This window comes from Lepidochelys kempii, chromosome 4 (assembly GCF_965140285.1).
Source record: "Lepidochelys kempii isolate rLepKem1 chromosome 4, rLepKem1.hap1, whole genome shotgun sequence".
Lineage (NCBI taxonomy): Eukaryota > Metazoa > Chordata > Testudines > Cheloniidae > Lepidochelys > Lepidochelys kempii.
Window position 1 is genome coordinate 98,275,943 of NC_136383.1, and position 20,351 is coordinate 98,296,293.

A 20,351-nucleotide genomic window follows, 5' to 3' on the forward strand; every position below is an offset into this window, starting at 1 on the left:
CAACTGCATCACATTGTTGACTCACATTCCATTTGTGATCCACTATAACCCACAGATCATTTTGAACAGTACTATCACTTAGCCAGTTATTCTCCATTTTGTAGTTGTGCATTTAATTTTTTATTCCCCAGTGTAGTACTTCGCACTTAACTTTACTGAATTTCATCTTGCTGAATTCAGACCAATTCTCCAATTTGTCAAGGTCACTTTGAATTCTAAACCTGTCCTCCAAAGTGTTCGCAACCCTTCCCTGCTTGGGGTAATCTGCAAATTTTATAAATTCACTTTCCACTCCATTATCTTATTGGTGCAACATATCCGTCCACAACTTGCACTTATACCAATATAGCTTATGCCAATCAGGCACTTTTACACTGATATAGCAGTGTCCACAAGAGGGTTTTGCCAGCAAAACTCTCCTAATGTAAATTAGGCCTTTGTATTTCATGGCAGAGATCTTCATTAGTTATCATATGTTGTGTAAGGGCATATTTCTTTTATCATCCTAGGCCGATCTATATGATAATCTTTTGCTGGGATAGCTATGTTGGTCAGGGAAGTGATGAAGTGTGATTTGTAAGCAATATATCTATGCCAGCAAAAATTTCCAGAGTAGACACAGTTATCCTGGCAAAATTGTGATTTTGCTGGGAGAGCTTAGTTTGCTTCAGTGTGGGAAGCTGTAGTAAGCTATGCTGGTAAAAATTCAATTTTGCTAGTATGAACTGCATCCATGCTAAGAACACTTTGCCAGTGCAGTATACAGGGATAGCTAAATTGGCAAAACACTTCTAGCGCAGACCTGCCATTAATTTAATTGAATGTCTCCTTGTCCTTGTATTATGAGAAGGATAAATGGCACTCCATGATAAATCTTCTCTCCCATTTACTGTTTTGTAAAATTTATCTTGTCAACTTTTATCCATCACCTCTCCAAACTAAATGGTCCTGAATGTTCAATCTCACTCCATACAGAAATCTTTGCAAGCCCCTAATCATTCTTGTCACACCATTTTCTGGACTTTCTCTACTTTGTGCTATCTCCTTTTAGAGACCAAAATAACTGTATTCAGAGAGAAGGGGTTCCAGAGGTTTAAGTGGTGGCATTATAATATTTTCAGTATTTTTCTCCATTCTTATCCTAATACAACCTGATATCTTATTTGTTTTTTTAACTGCTGCGGTGTATTGAGCAAATATTGCCAGCCATCTGACCATGATATCTGCATCTTTTTTCCAGTGTGTTTACAGACAATTGAGAGACCATCAGTGTGTAAAGGTTCAAAGAGTTCCTTCCAATGTTTATCACCTGCCACTTGTTTACATTGAATTTCATCCTCCATCATATTGCCCAAATACCTATCTCTGTAAGCGCCTTCTGAAATTCCTCCTAATCTTCTATAGGCCTGACTTACAAATAATTCTGTGGTATCTACAGATTTTCGCCACCACATTGTCTCCTCCCCACCCCATGTCATTAATAAATATTATTTTAAAAATCTGTCCTATTAAGGGTCCTTGGTCAGCCCACTATTAATTTCCTTATGTTAAAAATTGAACAGATTTTTCTATTTCTCTTATCCAGTTTCTAAATCAATGAGAGAATTTTACTGCTAATGCCATAACTGCTTAGCTTCCTTTATAGCCTCTTGTGATGTTTTTGAAAAGCCCACATTAAAATGATATTTACTGCTTCTTTATCCACTAATCTGTTCTCTTCTTCCATCTTAGAAAGGTATGATTTTCATTACAAAGCCCATGTTCACCTAAGTATTTCAGGAACTGTCTTTAATAATTGTTCAACAATTTGCCTTGGAAGGAAACAAAAGTAGATGTACACTATGTGTCTGTCACTCAAAAAAAGTCAATTCAAATAAAGATACCTACCCGTGACAAGATACTTTCTAATGATTCTGTTAGTGACCGTTTAGCTTTGCTCTTTAACATATCTAGTCTGAACCTGGGAGCACTGCTTGGCATCTCATTTCCAGTAGTCTCTCCAGAAGGCTGTGAAGCCTATAATATTTAAGAAAGCAGGTGTAAAATACAGGGCTGTACAGAACAAAACTCCATGAAAGATTTTAGACATCTTAGTAGCACATTTCCAAGCTTTTCTAAACCAAAACTGTACTAAGCTCTGAATCCTCTCATGCATTGTGTTTCTACTAGCATAACAGCACTGAAGCTTATTGAGTTAACCTACTACTAGATCTGGGAATCTCTTTTCCAAATGACATTTATTTGTTAAGTGAAGTATAGTGAGTACCAGGAATATTGTATTTCATAACAAAAAATATGTCTCTTCACATGTTTACCTCAATGCCAGAGCACAATTATATCATCTGTAAGCACAAGAGGAATGGATTCAGGATGTTGTGGGGGAATTATTTATTTTAACACCTCAGATTAGACTTGACCAATTTATTTATTTTATTTTTCATGGCAATCATGTCCTAGGACTTTGAGTGAGTTAGCTGCAAGAACACATATCACTCCCCCAACTCCATTCCTTCGAACGCAGAGTGCACTGAGGTCCAGGAAGACACACAAAGTTTAACTCTTGCATATATATATATCACCATGAGGAACACTTCCACATTACGGATGACAGTCAACTTACAGCTGATTTTTTTTTTTTGGTTAGAAATTTAAGGCCAATTTTAGTGCTTGTGAAAGACAGACAGCTCTGGAAACTGAACACAGAATGGGTGTAGCACCACAGAAATGGGAATGGAGGGATAAATGTTGTGCCTCAAACCTAACCTAGTCTTATCAACTATATGGACCAAAGAATAATTCTCGGTGTCCATTAAATCTTGAACTTTTCTCCTGAGGCTCCCAGCATTAGTGCCAGATATACACAATGGCAACAGTATCAGAGATGTGAATGCATTAGACCAATTGATATCAAATGGACAAGTGAACAGCTCTCTGACAGCAGTAAGTTTTGGTCATTACCAATCCAGGCTGTTGACAGTTCAAACAAAATGACACTATATCCTATTTCCAATCCCCCAAACAGAGAATTCAATCTTTTCCCTCTAACTCAACTCTCCTCAACCCCACATAGCAAGCCATTTACTTAAAAAGACCTTGCAGTTTTCTGGTGAAAAACACTTATTTTGAAAAGAACCGTTTGGTTCAAAAATATGAATGTTCTATGAAATCTCTTGCAGCTGTTTAAATTTAAATTCTTCCAATTTAACATAGAGAACCTGAGTAGGATTCCTCACCCAGAAAGCAAGTGTGAGTAGCAATGCAGGAGAGAAGGCAAAAAATTCAGGGTGTTTGGGTTATTCATCTTGAGAGATGAAGTCCAAAGGTATTTACTGTTCCACAGCTCTGAAGATAAAAGATCGAAGTAGATATGACATTTTCTACTAAGAAGAATGGTTGGGTGAGAGGCAAATCAAGTTTGCTGCTACAACTTTGGCATCTTTACAAGCGTCAGATTATTATTTTTGGGTTTCAAGAGCTAAAAAAACAGACTACAGCATGTCTCAGCAGCATTAAAATCCACACACAGTTTTTATATTAAGATATCTTCTTCTTCCTTAAACACCCACTTTCTAACTGTTTAGAATCTGAAACTATTTGAGAAAAATAATTGGCACTAATCCCAAATGAAAATATTTCACATCTGTTAACAAAAAAACCCAAACACCATTTCCTCCTGTCCTACCTCAGCCCACGCTGCTCTTTCTAAGTCCACACATTTCTGTCAGACACGCAAATGACTGAAGAATTGACAAAAACAGTAAATCATAAAACAAGAATGTGAATTGCTGCTTTCTCAGCAATGTTTAATTATTAATGTGACAGGGTCAGGCCACATGGCTACAAGAGAGTGACAGAAGGCAGATATATTAGCCCCAGGTTAAGTAGGTCCCTTTTCCCTGGGGGAGTGATATGCGTTCTTGCAGCTAACTCACTCAAAGTCCTAGGAAGGTTCCAGAACAATCAGGAACTTTCTGGAAACAATTAAGGCAGACAGGCTGATTAGAACACCTGCAGGCAATCAAGAAGCTGCCAGAATCAATTAAGACAGGCAGGCTAATCAGGGCACCTGGATTTAAAAAGGAGCTCACTTCAGTTTGTGCTGTGCGTGCGAGGAGCTGGGAGCAAGAGTCACAAGAAGCTGAGAGTGAGAAGGCGTTCGACTGGAAGACTGAGAAGTACAAGTATTATCAGACATCAGGAGGAAGGTCCTGTGGTGAGAATAAAGAACGTGTTGGGAGGAGGCCATGGGGAAGTAGCCCAGGGAGTTGTAGCTGTCACACAGCTGTTACAGGAGCCACTGTAGACAGCTGCAATCCACAGGGCCCTGGGCTGGAACCCAGAGTAGAGGGCGGGCCCAAGTTCCCCCCATCCCTCCATCCCCACAACTCCCTACTTAATACCGGAGGAGTTGACCTGGCCTGCGGGTTCCACCAGAGGGGAAGGTCTCTGGCCTGTTCCCCGATCCACTAGGTGGATCAGCAGAGATCGTGTGGATTATTCTTCTTCCTTTTCCCCATGCTGGCCAGTGATGAGGCTAACTGAGTGAATGGCAGAGTTGAGCCACAAAAGTGGAAAAGTGGAGGGCTGCCGTGAACCTCTGAGGCGCGCAAATCCGCCAATAAGCGCAGGATCCACCAAGGCAGAGGAGGAACTTTGTCACATTAACCAATAAGTAATAAAAGGATCAGAGATTAAAATAAATGCAGAGCTAGTCACAAAGAAGTGGGTGATGCCTCTCCAATTACTTCATGCTTTAAGTCTGAATACTTAGAGGGAGCAGAGTTCCAGGCTGCTTCACGTAGGGACTTCAATGAATCTGACCTTCCCGTGTGTTCACTGTGTACCTAGCCTGCAGGAGGAGACTGCCTGGAGCAGGCATTACAGTACATTTCCTGCTATTGGTAGATACTGAAAGAAATGTTGACCAAGATTTTCAGAAATGACTAGTAGTTTTGGGTGCCTCCGTTTTGGGGTGCCCAGATTGAGTCACCTTAAAGAGGACTGGTTTTCAGAGGCACAGGGGGTGCTCAGCCTTTTCTATAAAATCAGGCCCCTTTAAGATATTTCAAATTGGGTACCCCAAAACTGAGACATTCAAAATCACTAGTCTCTTTTTAAAAACTCATCCATGCCTGAGATATTTTAAAACCCCTCCTCTGGTGAGAGAGAGGGAGGAGAGACAAGCTGCTGCAAGGCTGGTGGCAGTAGGGAGACAGGCTTCTTCAGGGTGAGAGGCTGCTGTCCTCCCCATAGGGGAAATAACTAAACCTGAAAAAAAAAAAAAGGAGTACTTGTGGCACCTTAGAGACTAACCAATTTATTTGAGCATAAGCTGTAGCTCACGAAAGCTTATACTCAAATAAATTGGTTAGTCTCTAAGGTGCCACAAGTACTCCTTTTCTTTTTGCGAATACAGACTAACACGGCTGTTACTCTGAAAACTAAACCTGAGTGTCTGTTTAGGGGAAGGACTGACACCCCGGGGCCAACAACATGACAACATGCACCCCTCGGCGAGGGGGCCGGGAAATGTGTTTGTAATTTTTTTTCCTTTTGCTTGGTAGAGGAGACCCTCCTTGGGCCTGCTCTGAGGCCTACCTTGAAAATACTGACAAGTAAACACAGAGAGGGAAGACAAACACTGTCCAGGGTGGGGCTGATTTACCCCAGGCCTTGCCACGGCCAGAGGGGGAAGTGCTAAGTCTGGCGAGACTGGGGAGATTCCTGGCCACAATACCTGTATTTGAAGGGCAATCTGCCCACATTCTTTTCTACCCATATTGCATGTAATGTTGGTTACCTCCCAGCTCCTTCAGACTCTTTGGCTCTGTCTACATTACGGACCTTACAGCGGCACAGCTGTAAGATCTCCTGTGTAGCCGCTCTATGCTGGCAGGAAAGAGGTATTCTGCCAGCATAATTAAACCACTCCTAACGAGCAGCAGGAGCTATGTCAGGAGGAAAGCGTCTCCCGTAGACATAGCACTGTCCACAACCGTGCTTTTGTTGGTGAAACTTTTGTCAGTCAAGGGGGTGTTGTTTTCACACCCCTGACCGACAAAAGTTTTACCGACAGAAGTGCTAGTGTAGACAAAGACTGAAAAGACTGAACTGTAGTTTTGTCCTTCCTTTCTCAAGTGAAGAACACTGTCTCCTCTGTCAGTTCTGCAGTAGTGTTTAACAACAACCTCTGTTTGCATCAGTCTCAATGATATTTCCACACAAACAAAGAAATATCCCCCATATTACTGGCAACCTCAGCAGTCCTTCCTCAGGATAAATTCCAGCAGGCTTGATTCACCACTGAACTCTACTGGGACTAACAGGGAATCAGAAAATGAGAGCTGAGTCTTTTTGAAATTACACATATATGCTTCAGCTGTAAATAGTACCTGTGACAGAATGTAGTATTTTCATTTGAATGTTTTCTATATCCACTGTATTGAGAAGATAAGAATAGACTAACTGCAAAGACCTCCGGTCCATCTAGACTGGTACCAGCCAGTACCAGATGTTTCAGAGGAAGGTACAAGAGACTCCATAGTGGATAGTGCCACAAGTGGGTTTCTTATGCCCCAAAGCATAAGGGTTTATATCTTTTCCCCCCTTGCTATTAGCACTTGGGATTATACAAGTATATTCTGATTGGACTTTCTCTGCCCACTGCTGAGTGGCTGTTGCTCCAACCCTCCAGCTCTCCCTCCCTCAGTGATTCCACCTCAGCTTCACTGCACACCTGCCCCTCCTTACCCTGGCTTTCTCTGCCCTGTCCCCCTCCACTTCACTTTCTTTCCATTTAGAATATCCCCTCCTAAGTAAACTCACCCCCCAAAAAATCATGGGACTAAAATGACATTTGCTGCCAACCCATTGTTCACTCTGTTTCTGTGTTCTACCCCTTCCCCAAACCCTGTGTCTGTCTTGTTTATTTAGATTGTAAGCCCTTCAGGACAAGGCATGTCTTTGTACTGTGTTTGCACAGTGCCTGGCCCAATGGGACCCCACACTCAGTTGGCTCTACTGTAATAAACACGTTAAATAATAAATATCCCACCAGGAAAAAGCAAAGTGGGCTTTCACTTCAGTGTTAATTTAACCTTAAATACAAAGTTGGAAATTCACCATTGAGAAGTTAGTAGGAAAGGAAAAAGACTTTTTTTTTTTTAAATGAAAGCTCATATACCTGCTTTGCTTCCCAAATGTGAACATGATCCTTCTGTTTTTCTTCATACATGTTTCTTAGAACAGAGATAATCAACTCGTTCTCTTTCTGATCATTCCTTGGTCTTAATTTCTTTAAAAGAAACAAACAAACACATGGAAAAATAAGAGCTGCATTCATATAGCAGCTTTAAAATTATTCCCCTCTGTTTTAACTTTTGTGATTGCCAGTGGGTAGTTAATGCACACTGAATAGTTTAATCTAGTTGATGCTGCTGTATAATTCCACTAGAGGACGCCAGTGATTCAAGCAATGCAGCAACATAGATCAATATTTTAACGATATTTCACAAATACCACACAATATTGTAACTAACAGCAGCAGATATCAGCTGCTGAAAGTCATTTGAAGCATATTTTAGAAAGTATAACATTGTCATAGCTAGAATAATTCTCAGTATAAATATCATTTATCAATATGATTCCAAAATAAAATTATAGTTTTACCTCTGTAGTGCATATATAATATTTCTCTCTCAGTTATCTGACCATTTTACTATGGATCCAATTTTCGTTACATAAAACTTCACCTTTGTAACAAGCACCTCAGTAGAACATGGCAGGTACCCAGATTTCAAAGATTAAATTTATATTTTAAATCCTGCTATTGGTTTTTAATCCTAAAGCTCTGAAGTAGTTTAAATTAAAAATAAATATCCAAAGCAACTTTTGTATTTTGCCCAAAAATATTCAAAACATTTAGAAAAAAATCATTACTGTTAATTTAATTAATTAATTGCAAGTATACCTGCCAACTTAGCTAAATGTTGTTTTGGTTATAGAGATACTCAGTTATAACCACAAGAGAGTTTAGAATGCATTAATGCACTGGTCCTAAAACAGGTGCAATCTATTATTAAGGAACATCAGAGGGGAGACCAGATGAAAATATTTATCTCTGCTTATTCAGATTTCCACCTAGCCTTTAGGATTATTAGAAGAGAAAATATTTTTAAAATGATAACCTACTGTAGTACATATCACAAAGGTGAAGCTTTTTAAATTCCCAAAATTCTCACAATTACATACATAATGTATGGGATATACTATGAGCAAATATAAAATATGACTGGGAGCAACTCTGGTTACGGAAAATATTTTTAGAAAGATAATTATCTCTAAAATGGAAATCAGGAAAACATATTGAGCTGTAAGGACTCACTGCATCTAAAATCCCAGACCACCAAAATTTGAATTAAAAAAGTGCAGAGATGACAGATTTTTTTTGCTATGTTTTATCCAGTGGATTATTTCTACAGCCTTACAATAAAATAAAAATCATCTTCAACAGATATGTTTTAGGGACCTCAGTGCAATAAGACAAGCTTAGGTTACAGAAATGCCCAGTCAGCTGAGGCACTAGTGCCAGTTAGCCCCCAAATACCCAGGAGTTATTATGACAGGTTTCAGAGGAACAGCCGTGTTAGTCTGCTCACGAAAGCTCATGCTCAAATAAATTGGTTAGTCTCTAAGGTGCCACAAGTACTCCTTTTCTTTTTAGGAGTTATTATGTTTCTCAACTAAACTAAATGTTTCATTTTTGGTTAGGCTGACCCAAATCTAAATATTCCAGTTTGTCAAAAAGTTTAGTTTTGGATTAGTTCCACATTAAAGTGAGTCTGCCTGAGCTTCCATGTGCCTTATGTTCCCATTCTCTTCCTGATAAAACTACTTTTCCCATGATGCACCACAGTCCCAAACTATTACTCCCATGAGTCACCACAACTCAGCAGGACACAGATTAATGTGAAACTACTCCAAAACCAAACCAGTTTGATTTGGTTCAACAAACTGAAATATTTAGATTAGGGCTGTCGATCAATCACAGTTAACTCATGCAATTAACTCTAAAAAATTAATCGCAATTAAAAAATTAATCATGATTAATTGTAGTTTTAATGGTAGTGTTAAACAATAGAATACCAATTGAAATTTATTAAATATTTTTGGATGTTTTTCTACATTTTCAAATATATTGGTTTCAATTACAACACAGAATACAAAGTGTACAGTGCTCACTTAATATTACCTTTGATTACAAATATTTGCACTAAAAATGACAAACAAAAGAAATAGTATTTTTCAATTCACCTCATACTAGTACTGTAGAGCAATCTCTTTATCATGAAAGTGCAACTTACAAATGTAGATTTTTTTTTTGTTACATAACTGCACTCCGTAACAAAACAATGTAAAACTTTAGCGCCTACAAGTCCACTCAGTCCTACTTCTTGTTCAGCCAACCACTAAGAGAAACAAGTTTGTTTACATTTATGGGAGATAATGCTGCCTGCTTCTTATTTACAATGTCACCTGAAAGTGAGAACAGGCGTTTGCATGGAACTTTTGTAGCCGGCATTGCAAGGTATTTACGTGCCCGATATGCTAAACATTTGTTTGCCTCTTCATGCTTCAACCACCATTCCAGAGGGCATGCTTCCATGCTGATGATGCGTGTTAAAAAAAAAAAAGCGTTAATTAAATTTGTGACTGAACTCCTTGGAGGAGAATTGTATGCCTCCTGCTCCATGGTTTTACCCACATTCTGCCATATATTTTGTGTTATGGTAGTCTCGGATGATGACCCAGCATATGTTGTTTGATTTAAGAACACTTTCACTGCAGATTTGACAAAACACAAAGAAGGTTCCAATATCAGATTTCTAAAGATAGCTACAGCACTTGACCCAAGATTTAAGAATCTGAAGTGCCTTCCAAAATCTGAGAGGGATGAGGTGTGGAGCATGCTTTCAGAAGTCTTAAAAGAGCAACACTCTGATGCAGAAACTACAAAACCCAAACCACCAAAAAAGAAAATCAACCTTCTGTTGGTGGCATCTGACTCAGATGGTGAAAATGAGCATGTGTCCATCCACACTGCTTTGGATTGTTATCGAGCAGAATCTGTCATCAGCATGGATGCATGTCCTTTGGAATGGTGGCTGAAGGGAACATATGAATCTTTGGCACATATAGTACGTAAATACCTTGCGATGCTGGCTACAACAATACCATGCAAACACCTGTGCTCACTTTCAGGTGATACTGTAAACAAGAAGTGGGCAGCATTATCTCCTGCAAATTGTAACCAAACTTGTTTGTCTGACTGACTAGGTGAACAAGAAGTAGGACTGAGTGGACTTGTAGGCTCTAAAATTTTACATTGTTTTATTTTTGAATGCAGGGGTTTTTTTGTTGGTTTTTTTTACATAATTCTAAATTTGTAAGTTTAACTTTCATGATAAAGAGACTGCAATTTGTATTAGGTGAATTGAAAAATACTATTTCTTTTTTTTTATAGTGCAAATATTTGTAATAAAAATAAATATAAAGTGAGCACTGTACACTTTGTATTCTGGGTTGTAATTGAAATCAATATATTTGAAAATGTAGAAAACATCCAAAAATATTTAAATAAATGATATTCTATTATTGTTTAACAACGTGATTAATCGTGCGATTAATTGCAATTAATTTTTTTAATCGCTTGACAGCCCTAATTTAGAATCAGGTCGAATAACAAACCAAGCTGAAATGAAGTATCAATTCAGGAACATCAAAACCTTTTGTTTTGATCACAGGTGTCAAAACAACGTTTCACATCTCCAAATTGAACGTTCTGGCACTTGATTTTTTGATGAAAAGTAAAGTTCTCTACTGACACTTTTTGTAAAAATTTCATTAGTCAAAAATCCAGTTTTCCACCAGAAAAACAGTTTAGACTGAAGATTTGACCAGCCCTAGAAACAACAGTGAATGACCCAGAATTTAAAACAAAGGGAGATTTCTAGATTGTCACTGAATACTGTAAGAAGCTGAAGAACAATTCTCAGGAAAATAAAAAAGTGTTCATGCTGGACACAGATTGTAAATAAAAACCATAGCAATGTAACTTTTAACTTAGAAATAAAACTAGCAAACAAAAAACACACATTACCTGAACCTGCTCAAAAAGAGAGGCCTGCTCCTGGTTATTTAGTGTTGTTAGATGCTTCTGGAGTTCTAGTTTAGTTTTAGAAGGATGTAGTCCTAATAAGTGATAACCCAAGAAAAATTGAACAAATACTGTAATAAGCAAGCTTTAAACTGATACAATACACTACTCATATGATATGAACAGAAGCTTAAATAAGAGGTATAATCATTACTATTTAAATGAGTTATCTGCATTAGCTTTAGCAGATGGGCGTTGTAGTATATATATTTAAAAGCAGTGTACTTTGTTTTATATAATTACTTACATCAATCTGTAAATATGAACTTTATAATGCATGTAAAATGGGGAAATGCAATCTTTTGCAACAAGGCGTTTTGCTGGGATAAAGTGCAGGATTAGGCTTCTTAGCTGACCTAGAAGATAGCAGGATCCTATAACACAGAATGAACCTAGAGTCTGCTGCGGCTTATCAACAGATTCTTTATTGAGGTTTTATGCAGTATAGGTTTTGGGGACTTGGGGTTTTTTAAAATATATTTCCTATTAAGTACTTTCTCATTTATATGCCTTGGTCTATAATTTGCCTCTTCAAGACTTTTGCCAAGATACGTGAAATACTGTATTCTTCAGCTTTTTTCTTTTGCTGAATTCGTTTACTGATATTCAAAAGCAGACAACCCTGTGGCTCTCATTAGTTCTTCCTTTTCTTATCCTTGATTAAATTCCTTTTCTAGATTTTTTTTTTTTTTTTTTTTTTTTTTTTTTTTAGCCACCAACAGGTTTCTGTAATTGTTAAGCATCTGATTGTGGGGTTTATACACTTCTCCATCAAGCTGGAGGTGGACAATAATATTCAATCAGACTCAATTGTCCTTTTAGTGCTCTCAGAATCATAGCTAGCTGAAGGCCAAAACAAAGTACAAGGTAGTGTAGTTCTAGAAATTCTCCTGTTTCTACAGATTAATACCAGATATGTCTTGGTCCAACAAGCTACTATGGCTTTTCATTGATCTGACAGCTGTTGCTGTCCCTCATTCACCCCAGCCCTGCCTCTAAATGGCTAAATTCTTAGCTGTGAAATCTGCTGAAATGCAAAATGTTCCTGACTTTATGTCTTTGCCACTTTCTGTACAATGGATGTAAGCTGCAATTACTTTGTTTTCTAGCAGAAGTACAGGTCAAACACATTAAAGGGATCCACTGTTTGAGATCTTGTTTGATAGCAGACCACCACCTCTATCTAACTCAGTTCATTAACAGAACATGCAGTACTCAGCTAGGGCAGTATATTCCTTAAAAGTTCATTTAAAAGTTATTTCCAATTTTTTTATTGTTTATAAATTCAAGAACCAAGTAATTTTCAATGCAATTATATTTAACTTTTATTTATTTTTAAAAATTAAGTAAATACACAGTATGATCAATTTAGCTTTTATTTGATCATTCTTGACACTAGTACTTTGATCTTATACTGTATTAAAGCTATTTTTTTAATTAACTGACCAGGCTTCAAGTGTCCAAAGTTAATACAGTCCTAGGTTTAAAAAAAATGTGTATTCCTTTAGATCAATGTTCACACATAAAAATATCACTCTGGTAAGTAAGCTAGGTAGAATACATTCTCAAGAGGTTTCATTGTCAACATTGCTTAATACTTACCTTCAATCTTTTCACAGAGTTTATGCAGGCATTGCATAGGGCATCCCTCGCAAAGTTGGAGCTGAGCTTTGGAGGTTTGTTGCACAGCAGCTACAGTGAAAGCCTGTTTCAAAGTCATCATGATTTCATCAACCTAACGAGAACAAGAGAGGAAATCAAGGTTAAAATATTAAATTTTTTTTTCCACTGAATGCATCCGATGAAGTGAGCTGTAGCTTACGAAAGCTTATGCTCAAATAAATTGGTTAGTCTCTAAGGTGCCACAAGTACTCCTTTTCTTTTTGTGAATACAGACTAACACGGCTGCTACTCTGAAACCTGAAATTAAATGTGATTTCTGCTACACTAAGTTAGTGTTGTTTTCAACCCAACAAAGTCAGTCTCTTTAAAAAGGATACCTTCATTGTTTTGGGATTATGTTAGGATAATGAGCAGGGCACCCCTGAGATACTGACCTTCTGATTGTGGGTTTGGCTTTCAAAACCAATATACCTACTGAATGTAATCAGACCTCTCCATTCATTTTAATGGAAGTTCTAATTTTTAAAAACAAACAAAAACCCACGATATACAACGTGATAATGCTTGGTGAAGTATGAAGTGTTCCATGGCCCATGACCACTGCAGGCATGCCAGCGTAGGAGGTTATATTTATTTTGAATAGGATACATATTCTAACCTCTGCCGTCAACAAAAATTCAGTTTCTTAACAGTTTGCAATCTTGAGAACAATTACATTTTTATAAATGCAATGGGAGTTGAGATCAAACAACAAAAAAGCTTAGCACCTTATGATATCAGGCCTTTAATTTGCATCTCTTACCAGGGCTTCATCTGTGCACTGAAACACGTAGCAGACAAAGTAGCAGTCACCATTTCCTGACGACTCTCTACAGATGAACCCAAAGTGGTCCACATGTCTAATACCCTGGCACAAAAGAAGTAGTAACAAAAGAGTCAAAGTCAGTCATGTTTACAAGTTGATTTCATACATGTAATTATCACACCAACACATTAGACAGACGTCCAACAGCATCGTGGTAAACCAACTATCTCATTCCAGCTATATAAAAACCATCTAGCCTACTAAAGGATCTTGTAAATATATTTAAATCATAACTACTCATTTACAAATGTAGCAAACTGTAATGGATCTGCTGGGGAAGAACCTGCATGAACAGACAAATGCATGACCACATGACCAGACCAGATTAAGTTTGATCTCCAATGTACTGCAGTAAATGTTAAAACTCCTCCAAAGACATTGCATCCACACTGGGGACTTAATTCAGTGACTCTGACTCAAATTCAGTAGTACTTACTACTCAATTGTACTACTGTCAGTACATATATCTCAGAAAGAGGAAAGATTGCAGAATCAGGCCAAAGAATTGGAAACAAAACCCATATTACATTATTCTGGCAGTGCCCACAATGTGATAGCCCCAATACTGCAAAGATTTCTTCATATGCTTAACTTTACTCGATTTGAATAGTTCAGCTGAATTCAGTGCAGCTACTTTCGGTGTAGAAAATTAAGCATGCACAAAAGTCTTTGCAAGATCAGGGCTTCTGATAAGCAGTGTACAAAGGATGCAGGAGAGAAATATAATCACATTTTGTACAATTTATTTTATTTCATGAATACAAATGTATCTGTACCTCTACCTACCCGTTACTAGTTGGGCAATTTCATGTTGGTGTCATGCCACAAGTGGGTTTTGCATATTAAAGTCAACCTTCCATTAAGGATAGTAGAAAAGAGGCATGTGATTTGTTAAACCAAAAACCAGGAGCAGATTCACAAGAAAAACGTGAGTTTCAGTCAGTTATAACTAATTTGAATATTAGCAAACAATACATTTCTCTGGTATTCCCTATCAATGTTGACCGAATTGCTGAATACTCAAGATTGTCACTGTATCATGAGGATACCAAAATAATAGAACATGAATATTTTTGGACACATACTGGCTAGGAGCACCAAAAACAACAGCATGTATATGTAGCAGAGCAAGGCTAGTAATCATAAAATAATGTGAACAGCACAATGTCCTTGCTATAAATATTAATAACCTTTCATCAAGCTCCAACTGAATAAAGAAAAATAATTTAATATACATGTAGATATCCAACTTCTCATAATATGATAGTTGCATACTCATACCACTTGGAAAAAGTATTTTGACAAACGCAAACATTTGGCATTAATATTTCAACAGAAGATATTAATTAGAAAGACAATTAAATGATCTAGAGGCCTCAGGTTCTTAAATTCTAATTTCCTGTAAACGCCCAGGCTAGCTCTCTTAGGGTGTATACTGCAGAGCCCATCGTTAGAATATCTGACAGTCAGTTCCAGAAAATATGCTTTCCAGAAAATATAATAAGGCTTGATTTTGACCTCCCCTATATATATATTTGCAACTCCATTGACTTCAAAAGGGTTTACTCCCACTGTATACCAGCATTAGCAAGATCAAGATGAAACTCATAAAAATTTTCTGTTGGTTACTCAGAATGTTGCACACTTCATGAAATTTTATTTCTGTAAAAACTCTTCTTGAGTCTGAGTGAGTTCCATTCCAGGGTCTTGTGGTATAACACTTAGATCTGGGAAAATGGAAATTCTATACTGATTCTGAATAATCTGCTAAATAGGATTTGCTTTGGAATTGGTCAGTATTCTTTGGAATATGTTAAAGTATAAGTAGATTACCTACAGCAGGCTGGAAGGAATCCTTTATAACCCTCTCCTCCCCTCCACAGACAAGTCCCTCAGAAGAATCAAGTATTTTTCTGCTCCTGGAAGCAGTTTTCTGAACTTGATGAATTACAATAAACAGTGATATAAGGACTCCTATGTTTCTATATTATTATCTACAAGCTTGGGTAGACAGTGTATAGCAAAGACTGTTGGATTCAGAGGCCACAGTACTCTTCAATTTCTAGATTGGTCTTAAAGCCTATTTTATGGCTATAGGACACATTTTATTTACTTATTTTAAAAGAGAATCAGTTCCATTTCTTGATGGACTGTTGGAGCAGGCCTCTCCTGACACTTCCAAAATTATTTTAGCAGACATATCCCTAACCATGCTTCAGATGGAACAATATCACAAGTCTGGTGTAAAGAAGGAACACAATTTGATCTCCATCTTTACAGAGAAACAAACTTCAGAAACATGCTAAGGTGGCACCAGCAGTCCTTCTTCAGTAGGTAGTGTCCTTCACTTCATTACAAACACTTTAAAAAATGCCCTAGTTTTTCAAAAAGAATTGCTGACTAATGCAGCAAGCACAGCATGTGTCCCTTCACCAAGTAGCCAGAACGTACCCCAGCTTGTTTTCTTAAAGCTCCCCAAACATACATACTAACATGGGCTGTAACACTATGAACATGCCACCTATTCTGCAGAGCAATCCACTAACAAATTCACAAACTTCACCTTGTTCATAATCAAAAACGCAGTCACCCTATATCTTCGATTTTGAGTGGTAAAGGCGGTGAAACAAAAGGCCTCCCAGGCCTCTCATCGCCTAACCAGCAAAGCACAAAACATCTGCTTAATTTAAGCACCAATGTATTCCCATAAATTCAAGGTGACCTCAAAGTTAAACACAGGCTTACGTGCTTGGCTGGATCAGGGCTGGATCAGTAGGAGTCTTGCATCACTAAAAACTCTGCCAGACTCACAAGACTAATACTTGCGAGCAAGGCAGAGTATTAAAGTAATCAGGATTTCCACTTTGAGAGCATGTGCTTGTTTCAATATCCCAATTGCTTCTAAGAACAAGAACACAGCAGGCAGAGCAGAGCAACTAGGACAGGCAACCTTAGCCTCCTGCCTTGTATCATAGTGGCAGCCATGTCCCAGCGCTAACAGCACAGTCAGAAGTAGGTGCCAACAGGCTCCAAGCATTATCATAGTTTGTGGGGAGGGCATGACAGCCGTTGTCTTCCCAAACTGCAAGAAGCTAGAAGGTGTGGAATTTGCCCCCTCCACCCCGTACACGGCCCCATTGGTCTGACTGGAGGTACCCCCTCAAATACAGAAATCAAACTACGCCTATGGATCCAAGGAAACTCTGATACTGCTCTGTGGCTGGCCACACACGGATGTGAGAGTGAAGTAATCTGTTCCCTCCCCTCTCCTAGTGAGATGAAGAGAAGCTGTATATGTCCAGAGTAGCAGCTGTGTTAGTCTGTATCCGCAAAAAGAACAGGAGTACTTGTGGCACCTTAGAGGCTAACAAATTTATTTGAGCATAAGCTTTCGTGAGCTATAGCTCACTTCATCATGCATCCGATGAAGTGAGCTGTAACTCACAAAAGCTTATGCTCAAATAAATTTGTTAGTCTCTAAGGTGCCACAAGTACTCCTGTTCTTTTTGTGTATATGTCCAGTATCCCTAACTGACAAACCACCTAGCCAGTAAAGCATTCTTCAGGCTTGAGGGGACCCTTAAGTCAGGAATTCACTTCCTCTGCTGGTTTGAGAGAGCCAGAGTTTAGTGATCTTGAGTTTATCTAATGATTCAGGATTCTGGCTGAAAAAGTGGCCTATGGGGAGGTTAGGGTTCAGGTTCTCCTGTGATCTGGGAAGTTTTCTTCAATGGACACTATGTTGATTCAAAGGGTATTAGTTATATTAACACTGTTATTTTTATAACTAGTGCACATGCACTGAACAGGTGTGCAAGGAAAGTAGAGGAGAGGGTGCAAGGAGCCCCCTTCTGCATGCCCACACTAGCCCAGGCACGATGGTAGCCATTTCCTCATTTGTCACTTTCAACCATCTCACCCTCTTTTTGCATCTCTCCACTAGCTCTCCTTCTCCATCAGAATGAATTAACTATTTGTCTTCACTTTCAAAGCCGTTCATGGCCTATCATACACCGTTGAGAGGTCTTGCCTCTCCTCTGCCAATGATGCCAGCCTGTGTCACTCATTTGTTAAATTTTAAAACAAACACCTTTGGATTTCTCCTTCCCCCCTGCCCTTCACACATGGGAGTTCCCTGTAAACGTGCACAAAACTACCTCACTGTCCTCCTTCAAGTGTCTCCGTAAAATGCCCCTTTGCTGTGATGCCTGCAAAAAGTTTTCACAACGGTAGAGCAGCTATTGTGCTGATATCCAGCGCTCAATTTGTAATGAAAGAGATGCCGGGACTATGAACTACCAAGCTTAGAGGTGCCGTGGCTCAGCCCTGGCACAAATTAAGCACTGCTGATACCACTGTCCATCATGCTGACCAGTGTTATCTCATTATTTCTTTGTGAAACTGTTTTTTTATTCCACCTGTCACGGTTCCTCCCCCACTCTGAACTCTAGGGTACAGATGTGGGGACCTGCATGAAAAACCTCCTAAGCTTATCTTTACCAGCTTAGGTCAAAACTTCCCCAAGGTACAAAATATTACCCCCGTTATCCTTGGACTGGCCGCTACCACCACCAAACTAATACTGGTTACTGGGGAAGAGCTGTTTGGACGCGTCCTTCCCCCCAAAATACTTCCCAAAACCTTGCACCCCACTTCCTGGACAAGGTTTGGTAAAAAGCCTCACCAATTTGCTTAGGTGACTACAGATCCAGACCCTTGGATCTTAAGAACAATGAACAATCCTCCCAACACTTGCACCCCCCCTTTCCTGGGAAATGTTGGATAAAAAGCCTCACCAATTTGCATAGGTGACCACAGACCCAAACCCTTGGATCTGAGAACAAAGAAAAAGCATTCAGTGTTTTACAAGAAGACTTTTAATAAAAAATAGAAGTAAATAGAAATAAAGAAATCCCCCCTGTAAAATCAGGATGGTAGATATCTTACAGGGTAATTAGATTCAAAAACATAGAGAACCCCTCTAGGCAAAACCTTAAGTTACAAAAAAGATACACAGACAGAAATAGTTATTCTATTCAGCACAATTCTTTTCTCAGCCATTTAAAGAAATCATAATCTAACACATACCTAGCTAGATTACTTACTAAAAGTTCTAAGACTCCATTCCTGTTCTGTCCCCGGCCAAGACGACTACAGACAGACCCAGACCCTTTGTTTCTCTCCCTCCTCCCAGCTTTTGAAAGTATCTTGTCTCCTCATTGGTCATTTTGGTCAGGTGCCAGCGAGGTTACCTTTAGCTTCTTAACCCTTTACAGGTGAGAGGAGCTTTCCCCTGGCCAGGAGGGATTTCAAAGGGGTTTACCCTTCCCTTTATATTTATGACACGCCCCCCAAATCTCAGCTAGGGTGAAACACTGGCTGGGATTTCTTCCTGGAGCTCTAGGAAAACAGAGTTAATAAGACACATGCATCTCTAAATATACTACCAAGTACATAAAGACTAACAATATTTTCCACATCTCAAGGACGATTTTAACCAGTTGATTCTGGGAAACTTTCACGGGAGAGTGCATCAGCCACTTTGTTAGAAGCTCCTGAGATGTGTTGGATGTCGAAATCAAAATCTTGGAGAGCTAAACTCTACCGAAGAAGTTTTTTGTTAGTTTCTTTGACGGTGTGAAGCCACTTTGTGCAGCATGGTCGGTTTGCAGGTGGAAACGCCGTCCCCAAACATATGGGCGTAGCTTTTCCAGAGCGTAGACAATGGCATAACATTCTTTTTCAGTGACTGACCAGTTGCTTTCCCTCTCAGACAGTTTTTTGCTGAGAAACACTACAGGGTGGAATTCTTGATCAGGTCCTTTCTGCATTAAAACTGCTCCCACACCACGCTCGGATGCATCTGTGGTTACTAGGAACGGTTTGTCAAAGTCTGGGGCCCTTAGTACAGGGTCAGACATGAGTGTCGCTTTAAGCTTGTTAAAGGCCTTCTGACACTTTCCGGTCCACTGAACAGCATTTGGCTGTTTCTTTTTGGTTAGGTCTGTCAGTGGGGCAGCGATTTGGCTGTAGTGCGGTACAAATAGTCTGTAATAACCGGCCAAGCCTAAGAAGGATTGAACCTGTTTCTTTGACTTTGGGACAGGCCACTTTTGGATAGCATCCACTTTGGCCTGTAGGGGGCTGATAGTTCCTTGACCCACCTGGTGTCCAAGGTAAGTCACTCTGTTTAGGCCTATTTGACACTTCTTAGCCTTAACAGTTAGTCCTGCCTCCCTTATGCGCTCAAGGACTTTTTGTAGATGTTCCAGGTGGTCTGCCCAGGAATCCGAAAATATGGCCACATCGTCAAGGTAGGCAACTGCATATTCTCCTAATCCCGCTAGGAGACCATCTACAAGTCTTTGGAAAGTGGCGGGTGCATTTCGCAGCCCGAAAGGGAGTACATTAAATTCATACAGCCCGAGATGTGTGATGAAGGCTGACCTTTCCTTGGCAGATTCATCTAGCGGTACCTGCCAGTACCCCTTGGTTAAGTCCAAGGTAGAGATGAACTGGGCCCGTCCCAGTTTCTCTAATAGTTCATCAGTGCGTGGCATTGGATAGTTGTCTGGGCGAGTTACAGCATTTAGCTTACGGTAGTCCACGCAAAAACGTATTTCCCCATCTGGTTTGGGAACTAGAACC

At 39.2% G+C, this 20,351-nt stretch overlaps 1 protein-coding gene across 7 annotated transcripts in view; it reads right to left on the reverse strand.

Annotated features, from left to right (window-relative positions):
* Positions 1 to 20,351, reverse strand: part of TBC1D1 (TBC1 domain family member 1) — a 212,046-nt gene that overhangs the window by 91,955 nt on the left and 99,740 nt on the right. For all 7 annotated transcript variants that reach the window (XM_078852572.1, XM_073342291.2, XM_073342290.2 and 4 more), the window contains 5 exons: positions 13,641 to 13,745; positions 12,818 to 12,950; positions 11,159 to 11,250; positions 7,184 to 7,294; positions 1,888 to 2,016 (listed from right to left, as the gene is read on the reverse strand). In XM_078852572.1, coding sequence (XP_078708698.1) covers positions 1,888 to 2,016; positions 7,184 to 7,294; positions 11,159 to 11,250; positions 12,818 to 12,950; positions 13,641 to 13,745 — 570 coding nt within the window. The remainder of the gene's footprint in view (positions 1 to 1,887; positions 2,017 to 7,183; positions 7,295 to 11,158; positions 11,251 to 12,817; positions 12,951 to 13,640; positions 13,746 to 20,351) is intronic.